This window comes from Enoplosus armatus, chromosome 19 (genome assembly GCF_043641665.1).
Source record: "Enoplosus armatus isolate fEnoArm2 chromosome 19, fEnoArm2.hap1, whole genome shotgun sequence".
Classification (NCBI taxonomy): Eukaryota; Metazoa; Chordata; class Actinopteri; order Centrarchiformes; family Enoplosidae; genus Enoplosus; species Enoplosus armatus.
The window spans coordinates 427093-451486 of NC_092198.1; the positions used below are offsets into that span (position 1 = coordinate 427093).

Consider the following 24394-nt stretch of genomic DNA (forward strand, 5'->3'; position numbering starts at 1 on the left):
AGTGTTTGAATGTACAATGTTTACGACTGAGACTGAGAAGAGTAGAAACAAGAGGTCTTCATCAGTAGTGCTGCTTCGACCCCAACAGAACAAGACTTTCACCTCAAGTGACACACGAAGTAACAACAAAGGTTAACAAACTTTCATTGAGCTTCTCAGACCAACAGTCGACAAACCTCATATTTTCTCTCAACCTTTCTAAACAAAACTGGTTATTAGTTCATCTTTATATTTTGTATATTTTGTGGAGGAAATGTTGAATGTTTCAACAGAGGATCTAGGTCTGTTGTTGGGTTCAGGACCACGATCTGGATCAGAATCAGAAATACTTTTTGATCCCCAGGGAGAAATTGTAGCCGTCTTCATGGCAGCCGCAGGTGTCTCTGTCTCTTCCTACATGGGGAAGACGAGGAAGCCGCTAAAGGTGCTGAGCCGAGTCTGATCGAAGATGCTCTGCTGGGTCCAGAGGGTGACCCAGAGCAGGTCTCCCTTCTCCAGAACCAGCGTCATGCCATTGGAGCCGCAGCCGTGGGTACCCCTAGTGTCATATATTGCAAACATGCTCAACCCGTTCTTCCTCAGCGCTGCGTTCAGGGACCCTGAGTCTCCAACACAGCCGGTGAACCGGATGTAGTAGAGTCCCTTCATGGGAGGTGTGAAGATGCCTGCAGTCAAAGAACAGGGAGAAACAGCTCAGAGCCATGTTGGAAAATGTGAAATTAAATTTGGTTCTGGACTGAAAACATTCAGTGTCAGGTCCAACACCTGTCTGAGCCTCATTACCAAAAGTATTCTTTGCTGAATATAAACAAATTTTTCTGATTGATCTGAGTCTGCGGGCGTCACCTGGCAGCCAGTCACACCAACCGACCATCAGTCAGCGAAGTTCAGCTTCTAAAACAAACTTTTATTCCTTTAAAAAAACCTGACCTGAACCTGAACAGTGAGTTATACCTGTTAAAGGGTTATATGCGTTGCCGATGTTTGTCGTCACCTTCTTGAACAGCAGCGTGGTGTCGGTGTTAAAAGGCCCCTGATGGGTCCACTGTTCAGTGGTGACGAGGGAAGCCGAGAACGCCACCTGAGATTTACCTGCAGGGAGATAGGTTTTCATTAAACACAGAAATATGCTAACAGCTACAACAACATGCTAATTAGCTAAATGTAAAGCAAGATCACAGGGCTTATCCTCAGTACGGTGGCCTTTTAAGGACAGCTCAGGCTCAGCATATCAAAGGCAGCGCACACGTGTGGCACGTGTCAAAACACCTCCATGCATTGTTTTCCATGTAAACGTGAACTCTGGTGGCGCCTTGATGAGCGTCAGTGCAGGTTAATGTCATTCTGTCTCCGGATCAACGGGTCAGCTGTACTCTGACTACTACTTGTCTGTATGACACGCTACAGCGTCAACGCTGTCATGACACATGCAAGGTTGCTAATGTGTTTTGCAGGCTTGGGTCCAGACCCTGATCACTGACCTGCATGCTGAAGAACCACAGTACAAAGAACAAACTTGAGTCATTGTAGGTCGGGAAACTTTCATGTAGACGAAGTTCTTTACATGGAGATAAACATCCAACAGAAGAGGTGAGTATATATGAACAGCTGTAAGAGTGTGTGTGGACACAGGTGGTCCACAGGTGGACCAGGACCTTCCCTCTGGAGCAACACACAGTAATATGAATGCACACACAGTTCATAATTGTTGTTTTAGTTCAACTTTGGATACCAGATCAGAACAAGGTGAAGAAACCCCTGTAGAGTCCAGCAGACTCACCTCTGTCCTCATTATCTTTCTCCAGTTTCTCCACTCTGGCTGTCAGCTGCTGCAGCAGGACTCTCACATTGTCTTCTGTTGGTTTCTCCAGATATGTCAGACCATCTTCAGTCTCAGCTACAAGAATCTGAGCCCTGATGATGACACCACAGACCACCAACATGACTAGAAACCAATGGGACACCATCTCAACTCGAGGACAACCGGACTGACAGCAGGAGAGGAAACAGTGTGGACTAAAAGACCGAAAAGACACTCAGGTTATTTATGGAAGCTCAGTCTGACCCCCAGCCTGAATAAAGCCACTGTTTGCACATTTGTTGCACTTCAAACTTTACGTTGGTTTGAACTCAGATAAAATGTCTTTCCTGCTAATCACTTGTCATTTGTCCAAATCAAGCAAAGAATTGTTAACCAGTTCACCTATGATCGGCCCAAACCAGGACTGAAACACCAGAGAATATTGGACCAAACTGGGACCAGAACACCAGAAAACTGGGACCAGAACACCAAAAAACTGGGACCAGAACACCAGAGAATAGAGGATCAAACTGGGACCAGAACACCAGAGAATAGAGGACCAAACTGGAACCCTGGTGGCCATCAAGAGGAAGGAGGGAGGAACATACGGCCTCCTAAAATTAGTTGCAGAGTTAGAACAAAAACAAAGAGGACTTCAGCAAATGAATGCAGCCTTTGGCTCTTTTGTTGTAAGAGCTCAAGTCAAGACGAGTGAGGAACATGTGGGGAAACAAAACTCTCTCACGGGATGAGCATGAAGGTTCGTTCTTGACCTTGGTGACACATATCTGTGATAAACGTGTAAATATATAATTAGAAACTCAGGCATCAGCTTTTTCTACTGCAGCCAATGAAATTCACTGCGGTGTCATCATGTCACCGAATTATGAAACTGCTCAACATGAAATCCCTGTCCCTTACGGGAACCACAGTCTACTTCTACAAATCTTCCCCTCCTGCCCTCCCCCACCTAAAGAAATACATCTCACTGCAGCTGTTTGACGAAAGCGGGCTAACATCAGTACTAGCTTCTCTGACAGGCTAACATCAGTAATAGCTTCTCTGACAGGCTAACATCAGCACTAGCTTCTCCAACAGGCTAACATCAATAATAGCTTCTTCGACAGGCTAACATCAGTAATAGCTTCTCTGACAGGCTAACATCAGCACTAGCTTCTCCAACAGGCTAACATCAGTAATAGCTTCTCCAACAGGCTAACATCAGTACTAGCTTCTCTGACAGGCTAACATCAGTACTAGCTTCTCTGACAGGCTAACATCAGTAATAGCTTCTTCGACAGGCTAACATCAGTAATAGCGTCTTCGACAGGCTAACATCAGTAATAGCTTCTCTGACAGGCTAACATCAGTACTAGCTTCTTCGACAGGCTAACATCAGTAATAGCTTCTCTGACAGTGTAACATCAGCACTAGCTTCTCCAACAGGCTAACATCAATAATAGCTTCAACAGGTAGTATTAAAGAGTATCATAAAGAGTATTTCCTTCACGCAACAAGAAAAAATAAGCTATTCTTTTCTCTGACAAAACATATTATGTTAACAATACTAAAGTCTTGAGCAGAGAAATGTGACTGCTCATGGAAGTGACGCAACTCACTGCTCTCTTGCTATTGGCTTGCAGACCTGAAGGTCCCCAGACGTGAGGTCTGCAGGTGGACCCTTCTCACATGACCTGGTGTTTGTCTGTAATTGACATTAACATTTAACTTGACAATAACTTGATTATTGTTATTTAGTCTTTGGGTACCAGATTACAGTATTTATGAACCACTGTGTCATGTAGCCGTAAGACTGTCCATCAGTCTGACCTCTGTCCTTCTACAGTTTCCTTCTGTTGGTGACTGAAGCCCGGCCAGACCACAGACCACCAACACCAACAGAAACCAGCCGGACACCATCTCAATCTGAGGACAACCAGGCAGACTGTAGAGTGATGTGGTCTCCTGGATCTGGACACACTTTATGACCTCTGGTCAGAATGAAGCTGTTTGAACAACATGAAGTTTGTCGGACTTTGTTCCACAAACAAACACACATGAAACGCGTCAATCCTATTACTCCATCTGATTCAGTTTTAATTATTAACACTAAAACACACAATTATTGACCAAAGAGAAGTTTTGATATCTGCATTTTCCTCTCCAAAACAGGCTAGCTGACTTTGAGGATGAAGGGATTTAGTGTCCCGACCGTCACCTCTGAAAAACAAAAACACTTTATTATTCAGTAATCCATCAACTGTTAATCTGATCGACAGCGAGCTGCTGGCTTTAATCTGTCAAAAGGTTCACATCCTCAAATCATTCCACGGTTCCCTCATTCATATCATAAATCAATAAACTACAAACCGAAAGAAGTTTAAAAGGAATGAAGGGGATTCCTGATCTTCTTAAACACTTTCTGAAAACAGTTTTCCATGACTCGTCCCTTTAGATGTTCTCCTCCCACACTGTCAGTCCATGTTTGACCTCTGATGAAGAAAAGTCGAAGGAACTTTACTCCGTGATGTATTAGTTAACTGAGTCTCATCACTGAGAACGTTTTAAACCTGGAAACATCAACAGGTCGGCCCATCAGCTGATGGTTTCTGCCTGATTGCATCTCGTTTTAATCCTGTCAGACGAGGATCGGATCATCCGTCATCTCCTGAATTATACTCTGTTTTATAGATTTTTATTTTTAACCCAACAGTTCAGATCAGTGATGTCAGTTCCTGTCACCTTTAAATAATAAGAACAAAGTCAAACAAAGAACAAAGAACCTGTCTTCACGCCTGTGCACATCTGGCCAACGGCTGCACAAAAGAGGCATGTCAGCTTGCTGTATAAATGTTTGGTTTGGCTCTAAACCAGGGGTGCCCAATACGTCGATCGCGATCTACCGGTCGATCGCAAAGGTAGTGTGGGTAGATCGCATGGCATTAAAAAAATAGCCTATCATCCATCCTCACTATGAAATTTGTCACTTGATTGACATACAGGGCAGCCAGTCTGACATCTGATCTTTTCTGACACATGGGTCACCACGCATGCGCGTACAAGCGCGCCAAGTGCGGCAAAATGCATCCCTGGCTGATTCCATTCAGTGCAAGTCATCAGAGTAAGGTAATGACAAAAAATGTACAGAGTTATATTGTGCAATATGGGTTCATGCAGAAACTTGTCTTCTGATTCTGGGTCTGCCAGATCTCTTCCTGTCAGAGTTTCCCCCAGTTTCTGAGTGCCTTTTGATGGTGAAGGAAACTGTACTCACTGACACCTTGACTTTCTTCACAATTTCTCTGTAGGAAAGACCTACATTTTTAAGTGTTATGATGGTCTGTCTCTCTTCCATTGTTGATTGCCTTTTCCTCGCCATTTTTATAGCAACACACTACTTTCTGCAGTACAATACTGTTCAAATAATGCTCACGAGGGTATGGTGCCACAGTGTGTTCCAACACTACTTTTATGCAGACAGAGGGGGTTGTAAGTAATCAAGAAAAGTTGGGACACCTGTAGGAATTGGTAGCACCAACTTTCAAGGCTTGATCAACCTCCATTGCTGCAGAACAGCTTGTTAACCCATTTCTTGTTCCCTGAAAAAGGCCTTTTTGTATAATTCTGAAATGTACATTATTTTTCAGTTTTGGGTAACCTTACCTTTTTTTTTTTAACCTCTGGTAGTTCACCACTTACCTTTGTACCATTTCAAGCTATTCATTAGACTTGAACTGCTTGAATTTCAATAAAAAACTGGAAAAATTGGGGTGACTGGTGTATATATAACTGAACAGCTTGACACAAAATCATTCTTTTTATGTCTGTGAATCTGAAGTGTTTAAAAACACCAATGATGTAAAAGAAAACCTTTAACATGAGAAAATCAACAGACCTGTCAATCAATGTGGGAGTGACAGCAGCAGCATCCAATCATGTGGTTTGCTCACTGTTAGGCGGGCAGGGCTTCATTGAGGTTTATATGTGGATCACAGGTTTGACCCTCAGCAGCACATTCAGTTCAACAGTTTGTCCTACGGCTCCCTCACGTGGACAAACACTGAACTGCAGGAAAGAGGACAGCCGGCCATGTTGTAATGGTAACTCACTTTAATAATGATTTACCTCCAACTTTATATAAGACCATATATAGGACAGACTGAAAACACTGTGCAGCTGATGTCATCGACGGATGAAAGCAGTTTGACTGATGTCTGCACTAAAACACGAGATATTATCGAGTGCTGCAAGTCTGCCAGCTGATCATCACAGAAAGAAACGACACTGGAGGCTGATTTAGATCTCTAAAAACACATCTGTTATCATGTAAAACAGAGCAGACATGTAGAAACAGGCGCAGACTTCTCTTCACAAACAGAAACTCGGTTTATTAAGAGCTTGAGAAAGGCTTCTGTTGATTCCAACTGATCACAGCGGCAATTTTCAAAACTGCACAAACTGAACATCAGCGAGAAAAACTTCAGAGCAACAAAACCAGCTGAACACATGAAGAAGATCCCGAACAAACAACAACACAAACAGCCGACGGGTCTGACACAAGTGCCGACATCTTTAATATCCTCACATTTCTGTCGGACTCCAACATTTCCAGGATGGTTTGGAGTCCAGTTCCTGGTGCAGAAGAGATTTCAGATATTCTCAGTGACCTTTCATTCAACTGGTTTAGTTTGATTGTGAACTGGTTTAAGGCAGCTTTAGTTTCTGTCCAGTCCCCATGAATTGATTGAACTCTGATTGTAAATCCAACAAAAGACTCGATGATGACGAGACAGCTGCATCGTCATCCGATTGTCCAATTAACTGTGACAGAGACATTTACTGCCACAGACTGTTTACCAGGTGAAGAGACTCTGACTGTAAAAACTTCAACTGGACTAACTTCACAGACAAGGACAAATAGGGTCAGAACTGGTCTGGGTTGGTTCTGAACTGGTTTCAGCTGGTTCAGGTCTGGTTTGCAATGATCTTTCAACTACTTAATGTTCACTATAGTGATTCTGTTCTGAACTGGTTATGATGGTTCTGAAATGGTTTAAGGTGGATCTGAAATATTTGGTTTGGTTCTAAACGTTTTGGGTCAGTGGTTTAGGATGCCTCTGAGCTGGTTTTTGTTGGTTTGGACCTGGTTTGGGTTGGATATGAGGTGGTTTGAATAGGGCCTGAACTGGTTTGGGGAGGTTTTTCATATTGGTTCTGAAATACCTGGGTTTGTCTGAAACTGGTTTATACGGGTTGCAGTTGGTTGGTTTGGAACTAGTTTAGGTTAGTTCTGAAGTGGTTCAGAACTGGTTTTAAATGGTTTTGTCCAGAGCAGATTTAACTGGTTTTTGAAATGGTTTGGGTGTTTCTGAAATGTTTGGCTCGGTTCTACATTGGTAATGCAGAGAAAGACAACTTTACACGATTCATAAGGCAACAGATTAAGTGTGACAGAAGACTTAGGAAGTTTTAAAACCTTTGGCTGGTTTGCTCTGGTCTGGATCAGCGGATGACTTGGTAAACTTGTTGTGTTTTCTCCTTCGTACCAAAATGCATCACTAAAAGTCAGGTGCGAGCGTTCTCTCCTGTCATTGGTTAGATGTGTCTGGAGGTAAACACAGGAAGCTCCTATCTGCCCAAACATCAACAGGGCAACATACTTCAGAGTTAGTCCAGGTTCATTCTGCCGTTAGCTGCTAGCATCTGTTGAGTTCACTCATCCACATCCCAGCATGCAAAGCACACCCGGCTACGGGATTCATTTAGCTGCAGAGTTTGACTTGTAGTTTAAGTCAGATTGAGGTCAGACCACATTCCCTCCACAAGCAAACTGCCCCAGAATGATTTTGTGACGTCCTCTAAAGGGTCCGTTTGCTGTGTTGAAATCCGCCCTAACGGATCGACTGAGGAGGAAAAGGAACAAGAGTCTGAATCAACCGGACTAAACAATGCAGGGTTTAAAACGCCCTCAAATCCAGTCCAGCACAGCGGTGCTGGTTCCAATGAGATGACCACTTCTAGTGTTTTGTTGTTCAACTTCTTTGCTATCTGATGTTTGAGTATTCACTCTGAAACAGGGGGCCTGACTTGTGCCTGTCCATCCGCCAACATGCATCACTGTGAAGAAGACAGGAAGAAAAAAGACAGACGCACCACGGTTACAGTAAAGGCACCAATCACAGAGCATGTTGGACAGCGAGTGTCGTCGTGACACAGTGAATGAAAAGCTGAACAATAACTGAAGGAAAAGGGAAGAAGAGCATGACTCAGTGTGCCATCAAACTCACAAAACAAAGAGCCAGAAAACGGCTGTGCTCGCTAACTAGAACATGGAAAACTCGGCGCGTTTCGTCTTCAGAGACTTTAGTATTCTGGGAAATGAGTTGACATCAAAGCTCAAGGCATCGCAGCCTGCTGACGGCCACTTCGACCGACGGTTCACTCCAAACAGAAACTGGACTGGGCGTGTTCTCACAGGAACCACCTTGGACCTTAATCACCAGAGCTAGGTATCTCCACACCGCCTCCATTTCCCACCCCGGTCCCAGCAGCTGTGACGTATTTCTGAATTCTGCTGCAGTGTTTTCCTGCAGTCACTCTGAGGTCTCACCAGTTTTGGTTTCTTTTGGAGTTCACTGCCGGTCTTAACATGCGTTCACACTGTGAGCAACACAATCATGAAGCAAACCAGTGCAGAGGCCTGTTGACCTGTTGACTCTGGAGACGAGCTCCAGCTTAAAAGTCTCTTAAATCCAAAATCTCTCTCCATCTTGACTTTGGTACGTTCTAGTGAGAAAATGATTTGCTTCTTGAAAGATCTGTTACTTGACAGAACATGAACATTAACTGGTTCCAAGTCCTCCAGTGTGAGGATCATATCAGTGTCCGTTTTATTTCTTTGGGTTTTTGGACAACTTAAAGAATCATTTCAGACTCTGAAAGATGGACATTTTGACTGTTTGATGTTCCAAATGAAATTCAAATATCATGTATATATCATCTGTTATATAAAATCCCAGCTTCTTTATAAATATTCTAAATTATAATATACATTTAGATAGCTATTTAGCTGGTTAACTGTGGTGGAAACAGAGGACGGTTAGCTAAGGTTTCTACACCTGGATCGTTTTCCGCCTAAAATCCTGAATGTGAGCTCTGAAAATGTGACGCTCGTCTTTCTGTTTGCTTCTTTTTAATCAAAGTCAACAAAGTAACAAGCGACACTGTTGCCATCAGAGTCATAACAGAGCGACCAATCATCAGCCCCGCTGCTCGCAGTGTGAACGCCCCTTTAGATTATGCATATACTTTAAAAGTGCAGGTTAAAAAGTTTTTGGTGTTCAAGTGCATACATTTGTTCTCACATTTATGGCTTTTTTAGTAACAAACTGGTATAAATGCAGAGGACGTCTGGATCGCTCCTATAGTCTCTTGGTGTGCTTGGAGTTATAGTGGCTCCTCATGTCTTTACGGAGGCGGAACTTCTCTCCACAGACGCCGCAGATGTACAGGTGGACGTCCATGTGCTTCTCCAGCTGTTCTCCGCCGGGGAAGATCTGGAAACACACCTGGCAGATGGTTTCCCCGGCCGACAGGTGGGAGATCATGTGGCGGACATGGTCGTGTTTGAGGAAGGTTCCCTGGTCACAGACTGGACACACGTAACGTGCCATGCCTTTGTGCATGTCGGTGTGCAGCCTGAGCTGGCGCTCCCGCAGGAACTGCTTCCCGCAGGTCTGGCAGGTGAACTGCTTCTCCTTGGTGTGGACGGTGTAGTGCTCCCGCAGATGGCAGCGCTGATAGAAGCCTTTGCCGCAGATGCTGCAGAAGTGTTTGCGGCGGTGATCCGGTTCACCACTCTCTTCCAGCAGCACTGGGCGGAACAGCTCCTGATCGTGGCAGGACAAAGCGTGCTCCAGCGCCAGGCTCTCGTTCTGGAACAGCAGACCGCAGTGAGAGCAGGCCAGGTCAGCCGCCTCCAGTAGGCCCTCCTCCATCCCCTGTGGCTCCTCCAGCAGGGACGCCTCGTCCTCCCCGTGGGAATCCGACTCCCCGCCTTGGGATTCACCGCAGCGCTCTGCGTGCTCCTGGAGCTGGCGGCCTTTGATCAGCACCTGGCCACACCTCCCACAGGCACATATATGGCCCATGTGGTTGGAGAGATAGTGGGCCGACTTGTCCTCGTCTGTTAACAGAGCACCACAGAGTTCACAGGGGGCACAGTCTGCGTCCTGCTTCTCCTCTTTGACCTTACGAAGCTTCGCAGGGATTCCTGAATCTTCACTGCTGGACATGTGGCCTTCAAAAGGCTCACTACTGTTATCCATACCTGAGACGCCAGGCTCTGGTTCGCGGTCTGAGCCCGTTTTCTCCCTACACAAGTCTTTACGCGTGGCGTCACTGAACCGTGCACTACAGTCTCTGGCGGTGTGCTCACCTACCCTGACCACCTCTATCTCAGGGAATATGCTTTCTTCGGGTTCTGTCTTGATGGAGATGCTCCTAGTTGACCCGGGCTCGCCTTCTGTTCCGGCTGCCACCGACCTGATGGGGAGGTCAGAGTCGGCCTTGGCCTCTGGCCAGTCGTCCTCGCCTTTACAGATGACCCTGTGTTCCTCTATGCTCTCAGAGGCGGAACTCTCAGCTTTACTGGAGTCATTGTCACCTTCGACGTTTCCTCTTGCCGGATGAAAGGCCTTGCGGTTGGTGCAGGTCAGGATGTGTTCGATTAAAAGCTTCTCGCAGCTGAAGACAAAGCCACAGTCGTCGCAGGTGTAGGTGCGACCGAACCGAGGACGATCTTTGAGAGTTGAACTCCTGCCGCTGGACCTCTTTCTCAAGTCACATGGCTGCTCGACTCCTCCGTCCACCACCGGTGGTGCCACCATCAGAGGAGTGTTCACCACCTCCTCCGTCACCACCGGTCTGCTGACGGTGGCTGTAACAGCTGGACGCCCAGCAGTGCTGTTGACAGCTTTTGGTAAATGCTCCGCTTCTGGTGCAGCAGACCTCTGCTGCTCGTACATGCGGACTCCAAACATCATTTTTCCAGCGGTGGGGCCAGTGGAGGAACTGGACGAGGAGGAGGCTGAGGAGGACGGGGTGAGGTTGGAGCTCCTGATGTCCCTAAGATCCTCCAGCGAGTCGGGGATGTAGTACATCTGAAGGTAGGCCATGGAGGCCTTGAGCTCCTCAAACTCGTAGCTCCCCACAACGATGCGTCCGAGGTACATGAGCTGCAGGATGAGGTCAAAGCACTCTGCACTGATCTGCATGTTGCTGAGATCCAGGCGGCCGGCGCCCTGCTGGTCCCGGATGAACATCATCCTGAAGTAGGAGCTGCAGGCCGCCAGGACGGCCTTGTGCGCCCTGAAGTAGATGTCACCGATGGCGATGAGGCAGTCACACAGGAAGCCCCACTCCCGCTGGTTGTTGAGCTGCTGGAGGACGTGATCGCTGTGGCTCGGCCTCGCCATCGCCCTGCAGAGGAAGACATGAACACAGGGATTAAACGGCTGCATTCTTCCTGCTGTGAGGTTTCTCTGTGGTCGACTTTTATTGCGTTGCAGAGTATTTCATAACGTTTGGCTGGTTGTGCTCAGCGAGGCAGAACCAGCTCTCGGTCCTGCTATGACTCATGAAGATCAGATGTGAATTATTAAGAGGACTTCAGTCATTTCACTCCTGTTTTATCAGAGTAAAGACAGTTGGACAGTCTTCATTGTTTTATATTCAGGATTTGCATTTTAATAGGTCACTTTTTTCCAGGTTTTAGTTTTTAGAATGAAGAGTCCAAAGACTCATCTTGCTTTTACCGACTGTTCTGGATCAGTTGAAATCTGTTTTGTCGTTTTGCTCATCATTTCTGAACTTTGTATTTTGTTTATATTGCAGTTTTACACAGAAGTGGCGACTAAATGAAGTTTGATTACTGTCAAAACAAGTAAATTACACATCGCAACACAATTCTGATCAAGGTGACAGATTAGTTTGTAATCTGACATTTTATCATTGCAAACAAATTGTGAAACTATATTGTGAGCCAAATAGTCTCTAGACCTTCTAAAGGTCTGGATCAACCCATCATCATTCTGGGATAGAAGGTAAAAACACTGGGGCTCGTTTGTATTTCTCTAAACCAATCACAATTGTCTTGGGCAGGACAGCCCAGCAGAGGATGGTACATGGTCTTCACTTATATAGCTCTTCTCAACCCTTAACGGTTCCCAAAGCGCTTTACAGATCAGGTCTCATTCACACACCGATGGCGACCGAGCTGCCATGCGAGGTGCTGGCCTCCATCAGGAGCAACTTAGGGCTCAGTGACTTGCTCAAGGACGCTTCAACATATGGACGGGGGGAGCCGGGGATCAAACCGCTAACCTGCACCTGAAGATGTTCAACCTCCCAAAGACACTGATGGTGCACTTCTACACCTCCATCACTGAGTCTATCCTCACCTCCTCCATCACCATCTGGTACTGCCCGGGGCAAGGGCACACTTGCAGGGTGTCATTCACTCAGCTGAGAAGGTGATTGACTGCAATTTGCCACCCGTCCAGGACCTGTACGCAGGTCTTGACCTGCAGTATTTGCTTCATCTTGATCTTACTATGATTATTGTTATGCATCAATATACCAAAGCAAAGTCCTTGTATGTGAAAACCAGAAAGATTACTTATGGTGTTTGGTGAATTTTATCTGCAACACCACACCAGACTCTGTTGTAAAAAGGCTTAAAATAAAAGTACTTACAGTCACAGTGAGTCGGTTTACTGTAACTGAGCTACAGCAGCTCTCAGCTCACCGTCCGCCCCCGCAATGCCGCCGCGGGCATGCGGGGGACATTCACGCATTCATCGGCTGTCAACCTCCGAGAAATCCGCCTAAAGGGAGCCGATAATGACCCGTGTGAAGCGGGGAGTGTGAGCGCTGAGGAGAGACCGTGTTAAAGCAGGCAGAAGGGAGAGGTCAGCCACACTGACGAGCTAAAATGGAGATTACTGCTCCGCGGCGGTTAGCTACGTCAAGCTAACAGCGGCTAGTATCGATCAGACCGGAAGTTACTGCGGGGAGAGCTCCGAAAATAAAAAGGAAAGAACTCGACAAGTAGTGAACAGACAGAAAGAGGAGTGTACGGACTGTTTAAATGAGTACAAACTACATTAAGTTTAGGTTGCTGAAAAATGACACAGTGGACAAGTTGTGCACGTTCATTTGAAGCTTCTCGAAACGCGTTCGATCGTTGATTTCTTTACTACGTTCGTTATTTTGAAGACCCAAACCGGATGTAGTACTTGTAAATGCTGCTAACCTGACGGTTACTGTGCTACCTCTCCCGCAAACAGTCCCGCCACCCCCGCACTACCACCCGCATTCAGCTAGCACCGAGAGCAGCAGGCCGCGGGCACTATTCTTTAGTTTTCCCGGCCAGGCGGCTCTGAGGGCCGGTGAGAAAGCCTTCGACTCACCGTGGGTACCGGAGGCCGGCGGAGGAGCTGCTGCTGTCGGTGGCGGGTTGCGGATGTTCCCGGGAGTCAGGAAGTTTCCTCCCCGGAGGTTTGTTGTGTTCAGGCGGAAAGTTGAAACGAAGGAGAAGCCTCTTCTTCTTCTTCGTCTTCTCCTGCAGGATGAAAGAACTTCCGCACAGACAGCCGCTCTGTCAAGTCTGACACAATGAAGAGAAGAAGAAGAAGAAGAAGAGAAAACAAAGTACTTCCGGTCAAAAAGCTGGTCTTCAAAATAAATGTAATGCAGAACAGCAAAGCCTGTTTTCTTTGGCTTTCTGTTTTAATACATTTTATACATGAACTGTTGTGGGTTGTTCACTTGGTTCTGCTAGTTGATATACTGGCGTCTCTTCTTCCTGTAAAGCTCGTATCAGTTGATATAAAACTGCATTAAAACATCAAACGGCGGGAAAAGGAGACGAATAATGAATCATCTGTTTACTGATAAAATACAAAGTTCACAAGGAAACAACTAGCTTAAACAACTTAAAATGATGTGTTGGTGTGTACGTGTGTACAACGTTTTGTATTTTATTACATAATTTCTCCATTAATTTTTTTTTTTTTCCAGCTGATTAAGTCAAGACATATTTCTCCTCATTGGGGTCATAATCAGAGTCTCAGATCCAGATATTTTTCTGATCAGCAGCTATAGTCTGTGTGGAGAAAAGAGTTTTAGTGAGAAAGCGTTTCGAAAGGTGTGCTCAACTTTATGCAAACATAAGTATTATTTTGAAAATCATTCTCGGAAGTGTCTCGTTGTATTTTCTGTCTTGACGGGGCTGAGTCGGGGCCGCGTGCCTACCGGATCCATCAGAGAGGAGGAGCCAGTGAGGAGGTCTCACTCCAAGCTGCTTTCCAGATCAGAGAGTTGAGGAAGCGACGACGTCTCACTCTGTTTTACAGAAAACTCTTTAAAATAACGACGTGCAGAATGAGTTCAGATCCGGTTTGAGTCTCCTGCTCACCTGAACACAACCTGCAGGTTTCTAATATCCATTCATTTCATGAATAACTGACGGATCAAACACTTGGCTCTGGAAATGAAAACAAATCATTCTTTTAAAGCTGTTTGTGTTCAGATTATTTTGTCCAGTACAGCAGCTGCTCAGTGTCTCACTGGCAGGAGGCCCAGACTGATGCACTGTGAAACCGTTTTCTGGTTCCAGCTGCTCAGATGCAGATGTGCTGCTTTTCCTCTGAATGCTGTTAATAATTGTAATGTCTTTGTGAAGGCGTCACTTTGTCTCTGGCTCATTGTGACCAAACAATCGATCCATTAATGGAGAAAATAATCAGCTGATTCATCCACAATGAACTAATAATCATTAGCTGATAGTTCAGAATGAGCTCCACCTCAACTCCAACAGTCACATCCTGCTTCACATTAATGAGGAGGAATAATCCTCTAATGACAGAATCTATAACAGGAGGACAGACACAGGAGGACAGACACAGGGGACATCTGAGTATTTGTGCTGAGTGGTATTAGTACTTTTACTGCAGAAAAGGATCTGAGTACTTCCTCCATCACTGAAGAGAAGCTATTAATTAATACTAATAAATAATAATGCAGATGCACGTCTGAATCAACAACATAAACACGTTCCTTATCAAACACGAAATCATTTGTTATTCAGTGAAAACAAGAACCCTGTTATCATCACATGATGTTGAAACCTGAATCTGTTCTCTCTTCTGAACTGTCTCTTGTGTCGTCATCATCATCATCATCATTATTATGATTATTATTGTTATTGTCATTTAAATCTTGTTTCATCACTTATTGGATTTATTTTCCGTCATTAAATATGAAACACGTGTTGTGTTGTGGAGTCTTATCTGATCTGTATTCATATTGTTTAAAACAGATCAATAAATCCGTTATTGATTATTAATTACTTGCTGGTAGGTGACACAGTCGCATCACGTGAGCAGCCCCTTTGACCCTTCCTCTCGCGAGACGTGACGCGGCTTCTTGCGAGATCATCTGCAGCAACAAATCGGCTCCAGAACCTGAAGACAATCTGCACATTTCTGCGGTAAGACACCGATTAACGGCCGCCGGGCACGGCGCGCGTGCACGACACAGACAGACAGAGGGTGTGTAGGGAGCGGATGGGCGTGCGCACGCGCCTGTGTGCGTGTAGGTGAATGAGGACGTGCGTGTTGCTGAATTTGAATGAGACAGAGGATGGAGAGGCTGCAGCCTGACGGGCGCGACGCGACGTGCACGCGCGGAGCTGTATTGTTGTTTGGTCGCGCGGGTGTCCGATTTCCGGTTTGTTTGGATCAGAGACGGGTTGTCATCATGTAAAGACCTCCCCCCCCGTGTGTGTGTCAGGTGACCTTCACTGAGGTCGGAGGTCAGCTGGTGACCTCCTGCCCACCTGTCCAGGTGATCTCAGATCTGTCTCAGAACACCTGAGCTCAGGTTGAAGGGGGGCGGAGCCTGCTGGAGATAATGTGAGGTCCCAGATGCGGTGGGATGATGTCAGTGTGACTGCAGAGCTGGATCTGGTTCTGGTTCTGTGTCAGAGAACATCAGCCTCTTTGATAAAAGTCAAAGCTACTTGAAGCCTGTGGATGTGAACTACGACTCCCAGGGTGCATTTCACTGACAGCAGCTGGAAAACATCTGCAGCTTTAAATTATTTCACTTTTTGTTTCTTGGTCAGTTTTGTGTGACTTCAGTAACCATGGCGACGTGTTTTGTTCTCAACTGTAACGACAAAGCGTCTCTGATTCTGACTGGCTTCTTCTCCATGGCAACGGCAGCTGAGGCTTATGGGTATTGTAGTATTTAGAGTCGCCAACGAGACGGACAAAACCTGATTGGTCAGAAACTAGGTGTAAATCTTATAATCTTATAAATGTCATCTTATAAATAATCACTTATATTTATGTAGTGATCTCAGGGCACTTCTCATAGAGCAGGTCTAGACCAGATCTTTATCCTCTACAGAGACCCAACAGGTCCCACCATGAACAAACGTGTCCCCGAAAGAAAAGACACCAGAGTCCAAGTCACTGTCTTCTTCTGTGACTCATAAAAGACCTGAAGAAGAATCATTCCTCAGAAACTCGGAGCTAAAAGAGGCTGAAAAGAGACGCAGAGACTATTGTGTGACTTTATTGGTACCAGAGACACTTGACAGGGTTTAATGTTGAAATACAATGACTTAATGAATATATACTGAAAGATCACCTGTGAGTCAGCTGGAATATCACAGTTGTTCAGTTCAGTTTCAGGGTCCTGCTGCTGGTCATGGCTCACTGTCACACTGTCATGGTTTATGGGGACAGTCAAATACAACAGAGGCATCATTAAACCTGATCCAGTCCACATCGAGCCAGATCGATCTCCAGTCTGATGAGAGGTCAAACTTTGAGGCGCCTCCTGTTGGAGGAGATGAAGTGCTTTAAAACCCTTAGAGACAGATTGATGTTAGTAGCATTAAAAATATCATATCAGTCATAACTCAGTCAGATCTGAACTCACAGACATGAAACTCATGTTGAATCATTCAGAGTGACGTCCACATCCAGAGGACATCATTGTCTCTGATGTCCATCAGAATAAGCCTCCAGAAATCAGCTCAGACATCAGAGAGAAAGACGCTGCAGAACCTGCCTCTTCCTGTTTTTAAGTGTCCTTCAGTGTCCTTCAGTGTCTCAGTGATCAGTGATATTTGTCTGTCCGTCCATGAGGACGCTGCAGACAGCTACTTTAATGGAGACCATGTGACTACATGTAAGAACTGTACTTCTACAACTTTGCTGGGGGAAATTAAAAGTCTGTCCTGTTTGTCTGATTCAGTGTGTTGTGTGTTGCAGAGTGGGTCATGGAGGTGTCGTCTCACAGCCTCTTCCTGCTGCAGCAGCTCAACGTCCAGAGAGAGTTCGGCTTCCTGTGTGACTGCACCGTCGCCATCGGAAACGTCTACTTTAAAGCTCACCGAGCCGTGCTGGCCGCCTTCTCCAACTACTTCAAGATGATCTTCATCCACCAGTCCAGGTCAGGGGGGTGGGCGAAATAACACGAACACCTGATCCGGGAAAGAAAAGCTGCAGATGGTTTTGTTTCTGTTTATATAGACATTTTAAGTTTCTTTCAGGATCGTGGACTCTCCTTCAGTTTTGTAGACCTTGTTGCTGTTTTGTAATGTGGAGGATTGTTGCCTCTGACCTCAGTGTCTCCTCTTACAAACTAAACCTCTGTGACAGAACATCTCACCATAATTCAGGGCTTCAGCCCGAAAACAGCCTCGTGTGAAGACTGCAGGGGTCTGTGTCGGTGTTGATTTAAGGTACGGTCCAGTTATCAGACTGTACTTTGGTTTATAACACTGTGAGACATTTCTCAACTGTGGAAGGTCATCACAACAGCAACTATTTCATTGTGAGGTTCACAGTAGAAGTACAGTGTGAACGTACAACGGCTTCATTCAAATGAACGAGACGTTTTCATTTTCAGCTGAATTAAAAGTCCCGAGAGTCTAAAAACACACTTAAATCAGAACAGACGAACCTCTCAGACAGAAGCAGAGCAGATCACCTGAGAGTCCTGGAACTGGGCAAACAAATGTTGTTGACTCTCAGGATGAGAAGTTGGCACTGACATGTTGTCCTTATTGTCTCATGTCTCTGTCTGTCCTCAGTGAGTGTATAAAGATCCAGCCCACAGACATCCAGCCGGACGTCTTCAGCTACCTGCTGCATATCATGTACACCGGCATGTGTCCCAAACAGCCGGTGGACCAGAGCCGGCTGCAGGAAGGCATCAAGTTCCTTCACGCATACCAGCTGTGCCGGAAACCTGGCGAGGGCGCCGCCGACGCCGCCACTGACGTGGTCCGCATGTCAAACCTGTACGGCATCCAGATCTCCTCCCAGCTGGCCAACAAGGAGGCGCCCGGAGTCCCCAAGTCCACCACGGTGTCCTGCGGGGCTCCGGAAGACGGACGCACCTCCGGTCGGGGGGGGCGGTCCCACTCCCAGCTGTCCCTCACTGTCGGACTGGAGGGGGTCCCGTCAGACCGTCAGGCCTCTGCGTTGCGCAACGTCTGCTCCGTGGCATCTGGAGACGACTCGGACATCTCGACTCGCATCAAGCAGGAGCGGTTGGAGGAGGAGGAGGGGGAGGACGCCGAGGGGGAGGAGGGGCAGGGGGCTGGGTCTCCATCTCCAGCTCAGGGTAGCAGTCCCAGTCAGGGCCTTCTGTTCAAAGACCGGGCCCTGGTCCTGCTGTGTCCCCGCTGTGGAGAGCGCTGCTCCTCCCCCGAGGGCCTGCGTGAGCACCTGTTCAGCCACGCCCTCGACCCCACCCGTCTGATGGAGGGGCTGTCGCAGGGCAGCGAGCTAGACGCTGGCGTGGAGGAGGGGCCGCCGGGGGCCCAGGAGCAACTGGACGCAGGATGTCTGGAGGAGGCGTTGAGACAGAGCCAGGCGCTCGCTAACCAGCTGGCTGCAGAGCTGAGGAGGAGCCGGGGGGGAGGAGGAGGGGGGAGCAGCCCCACCCCCGCCGTCCTACACTCGCGTAAACGTAAGATTGCCTGCGCCGTCTGCAGCCTGCGATTCTCCCACAAGAGCCAGCTACAGGAGCACATGTACACCCACACCGGCAAACCGTCCCGCTACCACCGCTACAACCGCCTCTGCAGCCAACTCTTCCAGGCCTCCGCCCACTTCTGTGAGGGTGTCGCGGAGCCCGGGGGAGGAGGCGGGGCCTCGGCCGGCACCGCCACACTCTCTGAGGAGGCCAACAGGGACACCCAGGACAACGGCAGCTCGTGTTACTCCCTGGACTCTGAGATCTCCCAGGAGAGCGTGGACGGCGTCCCCGTCGAGTGATGTCATCAGATGAAGCATGACAGGTGTTTCACCTCAAGGTGGCGTGACTGAGCACACAGGTGGGCCTGTTGTCTGGTAGCGAGGCGTTCTCTCTGGACTCAGACTGGACTCTCTGGAGGTTTGTGTTGTTGTTCTGTTTCTGTCTCTGCTGCTGTCTGATGGTCCTGTACCTGTGCAGGTGTGTGTGTGAGTCAGTCATGTGATCATAGTGTGGTCATCAGCTGAGAGGGTCGGACTGTCGGTTTAAAGAGTTTTAGCTCTTCAGTAGAGCTGCAACGATTAGTTGATTAATTGACGAGTCCATCGACAGAAAATGAATCGACAGTCATAAATGTCAAACTTCTCCTCTAACGTGAATATTTGCTGGTTTTCTTTGTCTTCTGTCTCAGTAAACTGAATCTCTTTGAGTTTTGGACTCTTGGTCGGACAAAATGAGACATTTGAAGACTCCTTTTCATTTCATGACATTTTGTAAACACCACGATTAATCAGTTAATCAAGAACATAATCAGCAGATTCATCGATAATGGTAATAATGGTCTTCAGATTACATTAACGTCACATCCTGCTGATCTTTTGTGTTTATTTCTGTTGAATCCTGATCTTCCACTCTCACCAGCGAGCAGTGAACAGAGCGGCAGGACGTCTCCAGATGTCGGACTGTTCCTTTAGTGTGACGCTGACGTCAGGAGACAAACTGACTCTGAATCAGAAGAACGTTTCAGTGTTGACAGCAGCAGCAGTGCCTTCGTGAGGCGGTCTGATGGTTGTTTGCTTCATGACAATCTGAGTCAAAATAATCTGAAGTTTACCAGCTTTTTTTAACTGATGTTTTGACCAAATTGTTCCTTTTCTAGAACCGTGAAGAACCCTCGAACTGTAACCTGCCGTCTGTTACTGAAGAACAACTGAAGAACTTTAATCTGAAATAGAACAAACTGCACCTCCCTGAAAGGATCACACCACTGAACCACTTTCAAATCATTCTGCAGTTTATAGATTGATTATAGATTGATTTGCTCCCTTCTAATTCCTCTCAGTCATTTAGCTTCTTTCATACAGAAAATGCAGCTCGATGTGCTTCAGCAGTAAACTATAGTTCCATTTTTAAAATACTTCTGAAGGAAGAAATTAATGAATAATAACAGAAAGCATCACGAGGCGGTCAGCCTGCTGCCTGCTGGTCAGCCTGCTGCCTGCTGGTCTGCTCTGACAGGTTCACCTCAGGGTCGCATGTCGATGATCGAATGATTAAAGAAAGAGAAGAAACTTTTACTTTCTTTGATGTTTCTCTAATTTCTGATTTGTTTCGTGTGAAATAGTGAAAACATTCAGGCTGTAAAATCCTTAAAATGAGACAATCTGTTGTAATTCAGTAGTATTCAGAGTATGCAGAGTATTCAGAGTAGTGTAGTGTACTACGCTAACTGCTGAGGACATGTGGTCACAGGATGTTACTTTACTTTGAAAGGGTTATTAGCCCACACTGTTAGTCCTCGGCTGTTTCTGTCTGTGGTCACATGACCAGCGGTTGAGCTGTTATTGATTATTGATTGGTGAGTGTGTGATTGACAGTCGTAACTTCCTCATTCTGTGTTTCACTGTAAAAAAAATCAAAACAGGAAGTTTTGTGTCGACATGTTTTGTACATAGACGTCTGTTTTTTCATTGATGGAACGAAAACGTTTTGTAAATAAATGTCTTTTTCCACCAATCAGAGCGCAGAACTGGAGTTTGAGGAAGTGAGATTTAAACTCTGCCAAGAAGTTTTTGATCAATTTTACTTTCATTTGTAACTCTGGTAAAAATCTGCTATTAACAATCGTCTCACTGTTGATGAATTTATTAAAAACTAAAAACAGACAAATATCCGTCAGAGGTCGTTGGAGCCCAAAACGTTTTGTTTTCTGTCATCTGAAGGTTTTTAATTTGTTTTATATTCAAATTATTTGAAGCAATGAAAACAAACATGCACAAAAGAAAAATGCTTTTTTGTTATTGTGATTATTCATCCATTCATGCATTCATTTATATTGTTTATTAATATTAGTATAATGGTATATATTGTATTCAGTCTCTACTGACTGACAGATTTTGAGCTTTACTTCACGAGGACATGTCGCGTCTGAACCTGAAGTTTCCTGAAAAAACATCAGAACAGAGACGATCTGACTTCTTACTGAAAGTTTAGAGAACATGAAAGCTCCTTCTTGACCTTTCAACTGAAGCTCATGGTCATCACAGACTCCTGAAGCTTGTAAGTGAACCTTTGAGTTTAAATCTGGTTTCAGATCAGCAGGTTGAACTGTTTCCCGCAGTCACAGACGCTGTCCAGCAGGCGTCAGCAGAGAGACGAGCAGGGAGCTGACCAGAGGCATTCTGGGAAACGGAGTGCATACACTGACACCTGACATCAGTCCTTCAGCAGGACAGGATATAAAGATCCTTTTTGTTTTCAAAATAAAATATCCAGAGGACTCGTTGGAATGAGCAGCTTCGACTCAGACTGATGAAACCTTCAGACATCCAGAAGAAACTTAACATGATGAGAACAAAGTCATCATTTTGACAATATAATGAAGTCACGTTATTATTAGAATAAAGAACCAAAACTGTATGGAAGCACTTCATGAAATAAAATATAAACTTTGTGCTCGTTACAATGAAACCCCCAAATATTACAACTTTATTCTGGAAGTTTCTGGAACATTTTGTGGTTTGATTCATGACAGAAGTCAGAATATAATGAGAATTAAGTTGTCAGAACATCTCTATAACTGATTTGACTTCTAGTAAAATATCCATTATGTCTTATTCTGAAATCTGAGATGTTGTTGAGCTTAAAAAGCTCGTATGTTAAATATGTTTTATGAAACAAACCTTTGATCTGAAGATTTATGATGGAAAAATGGAAAATGATGTCGCACTTGATGAAATCTTCTGATCCTGAACTTTATTTTGAAGGTTTTTTGGGAGGTATTGGGGGGACAGATGAGGTCCAACAGAGGTCAGCCTGCAGCTGTGCTGATCACAGATCAGGTATTGATCGTATTGATATTAAACTGAAGATCACAGTTTCACTTCTTATCACTCAAACAATTAAAGTACATGTAATAAATAATAAAGAGGTTCCTGCGCGTCGGAAGGTGATGGGCTCTCTCTCGGTGTTCTCACCTGTCGGACGATCTGATTGGTCGATCTGATTGGTCGATGTGCTGTTGCTTAGGGACACATGGATGTATTTTTACCCATCGCTATAGAAACAAAAGCTGCTGCGGTTCTTCTTCACACCTTTAAAAATAGATGACGACATCAGAGAACACAGTCAGCTGCAGCAGATCAATAACTGATCACTGATCAATACGTCAGTTTGTGATTCAGTCTTAAAGGAACTCTTTCTTTCTGTTTCTCTTTGTTAATTTGTTGCTTTGATGTTTTTCATTATTTCCTCTCGTTTCAATGGAAGAACTGTGAGTTGAGTCTTTCAGGCTTCATCCGCACCTAATCCAGGTATCAGTTGTAAACTCACGAAATCCATCTTGACTCGCAAATCCTGCAGGAGACACTTTCATCCAGAGGTGGCGCCGAAACCCCTAAAGCTGGTTCCAAATGACCCGTAAGAGAAACTGTTAAACTCATCAGCACAAACTCTATATTTAATTAATTATTTAACAGAACGACGCACAACACATTTAGCTAGAGGCTAATGTCCACATGTAGGTCTGCGTGAGTCCAGCAGTGGTGCAGCGGTACAGCCCCCCCCCCCCCCCCCATGTTGAAGCAGAGCAGACATTACTGATTACTCAACGGCAACAGTGATTAGTTAAGTTACTAAAGTTCATGGACATATTATAAGACAATGGGTCCCTGGATAGGACGGAGTCCTCCACCCGTCCTCCACGAGAGACACCCATACTAATAGAGACATTCAGTCTGGGTGGTAAAAATGGTAAATGGTCTCACTTATATAGCGCTTTTCAACCTTCACGGTTCCCAAAGCGCTTTACAGTTAAGTCTCACTCACACATTCACTCACCGCTGGTCTCCATCAGCAGCTCAGGGTTCAGTGTGTTGCTCAAGGACAGCCGGGGATCGAACCCCCAACCCGCTCTAACCAGCTTTACCTCCCATGCTGCCCATGGTGTGGACATTTTGCATTTCTTCGCAGTCATTTCCAACATAATATCATCTTTCTGCTCCGTCGCTTCTTCTCATCTGTTTCTAACCGTAAAGTCTTGATGATCCGAGAGTCTAAAGACACAAAGTGTCACGTGTGATTTTAAATCTTGTAGAAACTCATTATGGGAAATGAAATCAAGTCGTGTTTCCTGCTCGTCTTCCCCGGGGGACATCACCCGTCTCCCACCCACCACCTTATTGAAGAAGCAATTTCTGTAAAACAAAACGCCAATCAGTGTGGTTGCTATGGAAACTGGGGCGGAGGATGGAGAGAGATCAGCTCAGTGTGTCCTCTCCTCTCTCCGAGAAACAGATCTGATCATCAAACAGGAAGAAGATCCACGTTCAGGTGAGGTTTGATCTTTTATTCTGAAGCTGCTGCTGTCTGATGACATCATTGATAATTAAGTCTGTGGCTGTTTGACTGAAATCTGCATCAGTTTATAAAAACAACCAGAGGAACAAGTATTACCTTTCAGTTTATTAACAACTGTATAGACGGCAGACAGGTGCAGCTCAGTGTTTATTGGAGCTCACAGGCAGGCAGACAGGTCACACGTAGGCAGACAGGTCACAGGCAGGCAGACAGGTCACAGGCAGGTAGACAGGTCACAGGCAGGCAGACAGGTCACAGGCAGGCAGACAGGTCACACGTAGGCAGACAGGTCACAGGCAGGCAGACAGGTCACAGGCAGGTAGACAGGTCACAGGTTGGACTCATTGTCTCAGTATTTTTAATGTGTTGCAGAAGCTTTCAGTAAGTGAATTTAAGCTCCATAGAAACAAGCTAGATGTCATCCAAACGTGTAACTTTGTGAGATGAAATCATTAGTAAATGAAATCATTAGTATTGTTGTTATTAACATGATGTCATATTTGGACTGTGGTGAAACACATTTTAAGCTCCTGTATCATCAGTTTAAGCTCTGAGTCTCAGCAGATATCATGAGGTTTAATGCTGCTGTCATAAATCAACAGTATTTCATCTGGTTCTTTGTCTCTGCAGGTTCTCAGGTGCTTCATCTCAGTGATAACAGCAGCAGCTGGTTCT

At 45.7% G+C, this 24394-nt stretch overlaps 3 protein-coding genes across 3 annotated transcripts; 1 reads left to right on the plus strand and 2 right to left on the minus strand.

Annotated features, from left to right (window-relative positions):
* Nucleotides 1-393: 393 nt before the first annotated feature.
* LOC139302575 (complement C1q tumor necrosis factor-related protein 3-like) lies at nucleotides 394-1943 on the minus strand. The gene is made up of 3 exons (XM_070926280.1): nucleotides 1781-1943; nucleotides 955-1092; nucleotides 394-665 (listed from the first exon to the last, which is right to left on the minus strand). The coding sequence occupies exons 1-3, from the start codon at nucleotides 1941-1943 to the stop codon at nucleotides 394-396; spliced, it is 573 nt and encodes a 190-aa protein (XP_070782381.1).
* A 6725-nt stretch (nucleotides 1944-8668) lies between these two features.
* zbtb1 (zinc finger and BTB domain containing 1) lies at nucleotides 8669-13404 on the minus strand. The gene is made up of 2 exons (XM_070925698.1): nucleotides 13273-13404; nucleotides 8669-11281 (listed from the first exon to the last, which is right to left on the minus strand). Exon 2 carries the CDS (start codon nucleotides 11275-11277, stop codon nucleotides 9223-9225), a length of 2055 nt encoding a protein of 684 aa, XP_070781799.1. The 5' UTR covers nucleotides 11278-11281; nucleotides 13273-13404; the 3' UTR covers nucleotides 8669-9222.
* Nucleotides 13405-17156: 3752 nt separating this feature from the next.
* Nucleotides 17157-19164, plus strand: zbtb25 (zinc finger and BTB domain containing 25). The gene is made up of 2 exons (XM_070926395.1): nucleotides 17157-17329; nucleotides 17973-19164. Exons 1-2 carry the CDS (start codon nucleotides 17157-17159, stop codon nucleotides 19162-19164), a joined length of 1365 nt encoding a protein of 454 aa, XP_070782496.1.
* The last annotated feature ends 5230 nt before the right edge of the window (nucleotides 19165-24394 follow it).

Excerpts from the sequence above, each read along its gene's own strand:
- zbtb1 (XM_070925698.1), bottom strand. The coding sequence starts at position 11,277 with ATGGCGAGGCCGAGCCACAGCGATCACGTCCTCCAGCAGCTCAACAAC.
- LOC139302575 (XM_070926280.1), bottom strand. The coding sequence starts at position 1,943 with ATGTTGGTGGTCTGTGGTGTCATCATCAGGGCTCAGATTCTTGTAGCT. Across the intron at positions 1,093-1,780 it reads GAAAGATAATGAGGACAGAG|GTAAATCTCAGGTGGCGTTC; the intron begins GTGAGTCTGCTG and ends ATCTCCCTGCAG. Across the intron at positions 666-954 it reads CGCATATAACCCTTTAACAG|GCATCTTCACACCTCCCATG; the intron begins GTATAACTCACT and ends CTTTGACTGCAG.
- zbtb25 (XM_070926395.1), top strand. The coding sequence starts at position 17,157 with ATGGAGGTGTCGTCTCACAGCCTCTTCCTGCTGCAGCAGCTCAACGTC. Across the intron at positions 17,330-17,972 it reads ATCTTCATCCACCAGTCCAG|TGAGTGTATAAAGATCCAGC; the intron begins GTCAGGGGGGTG and ends GTCTGTCCTCAG.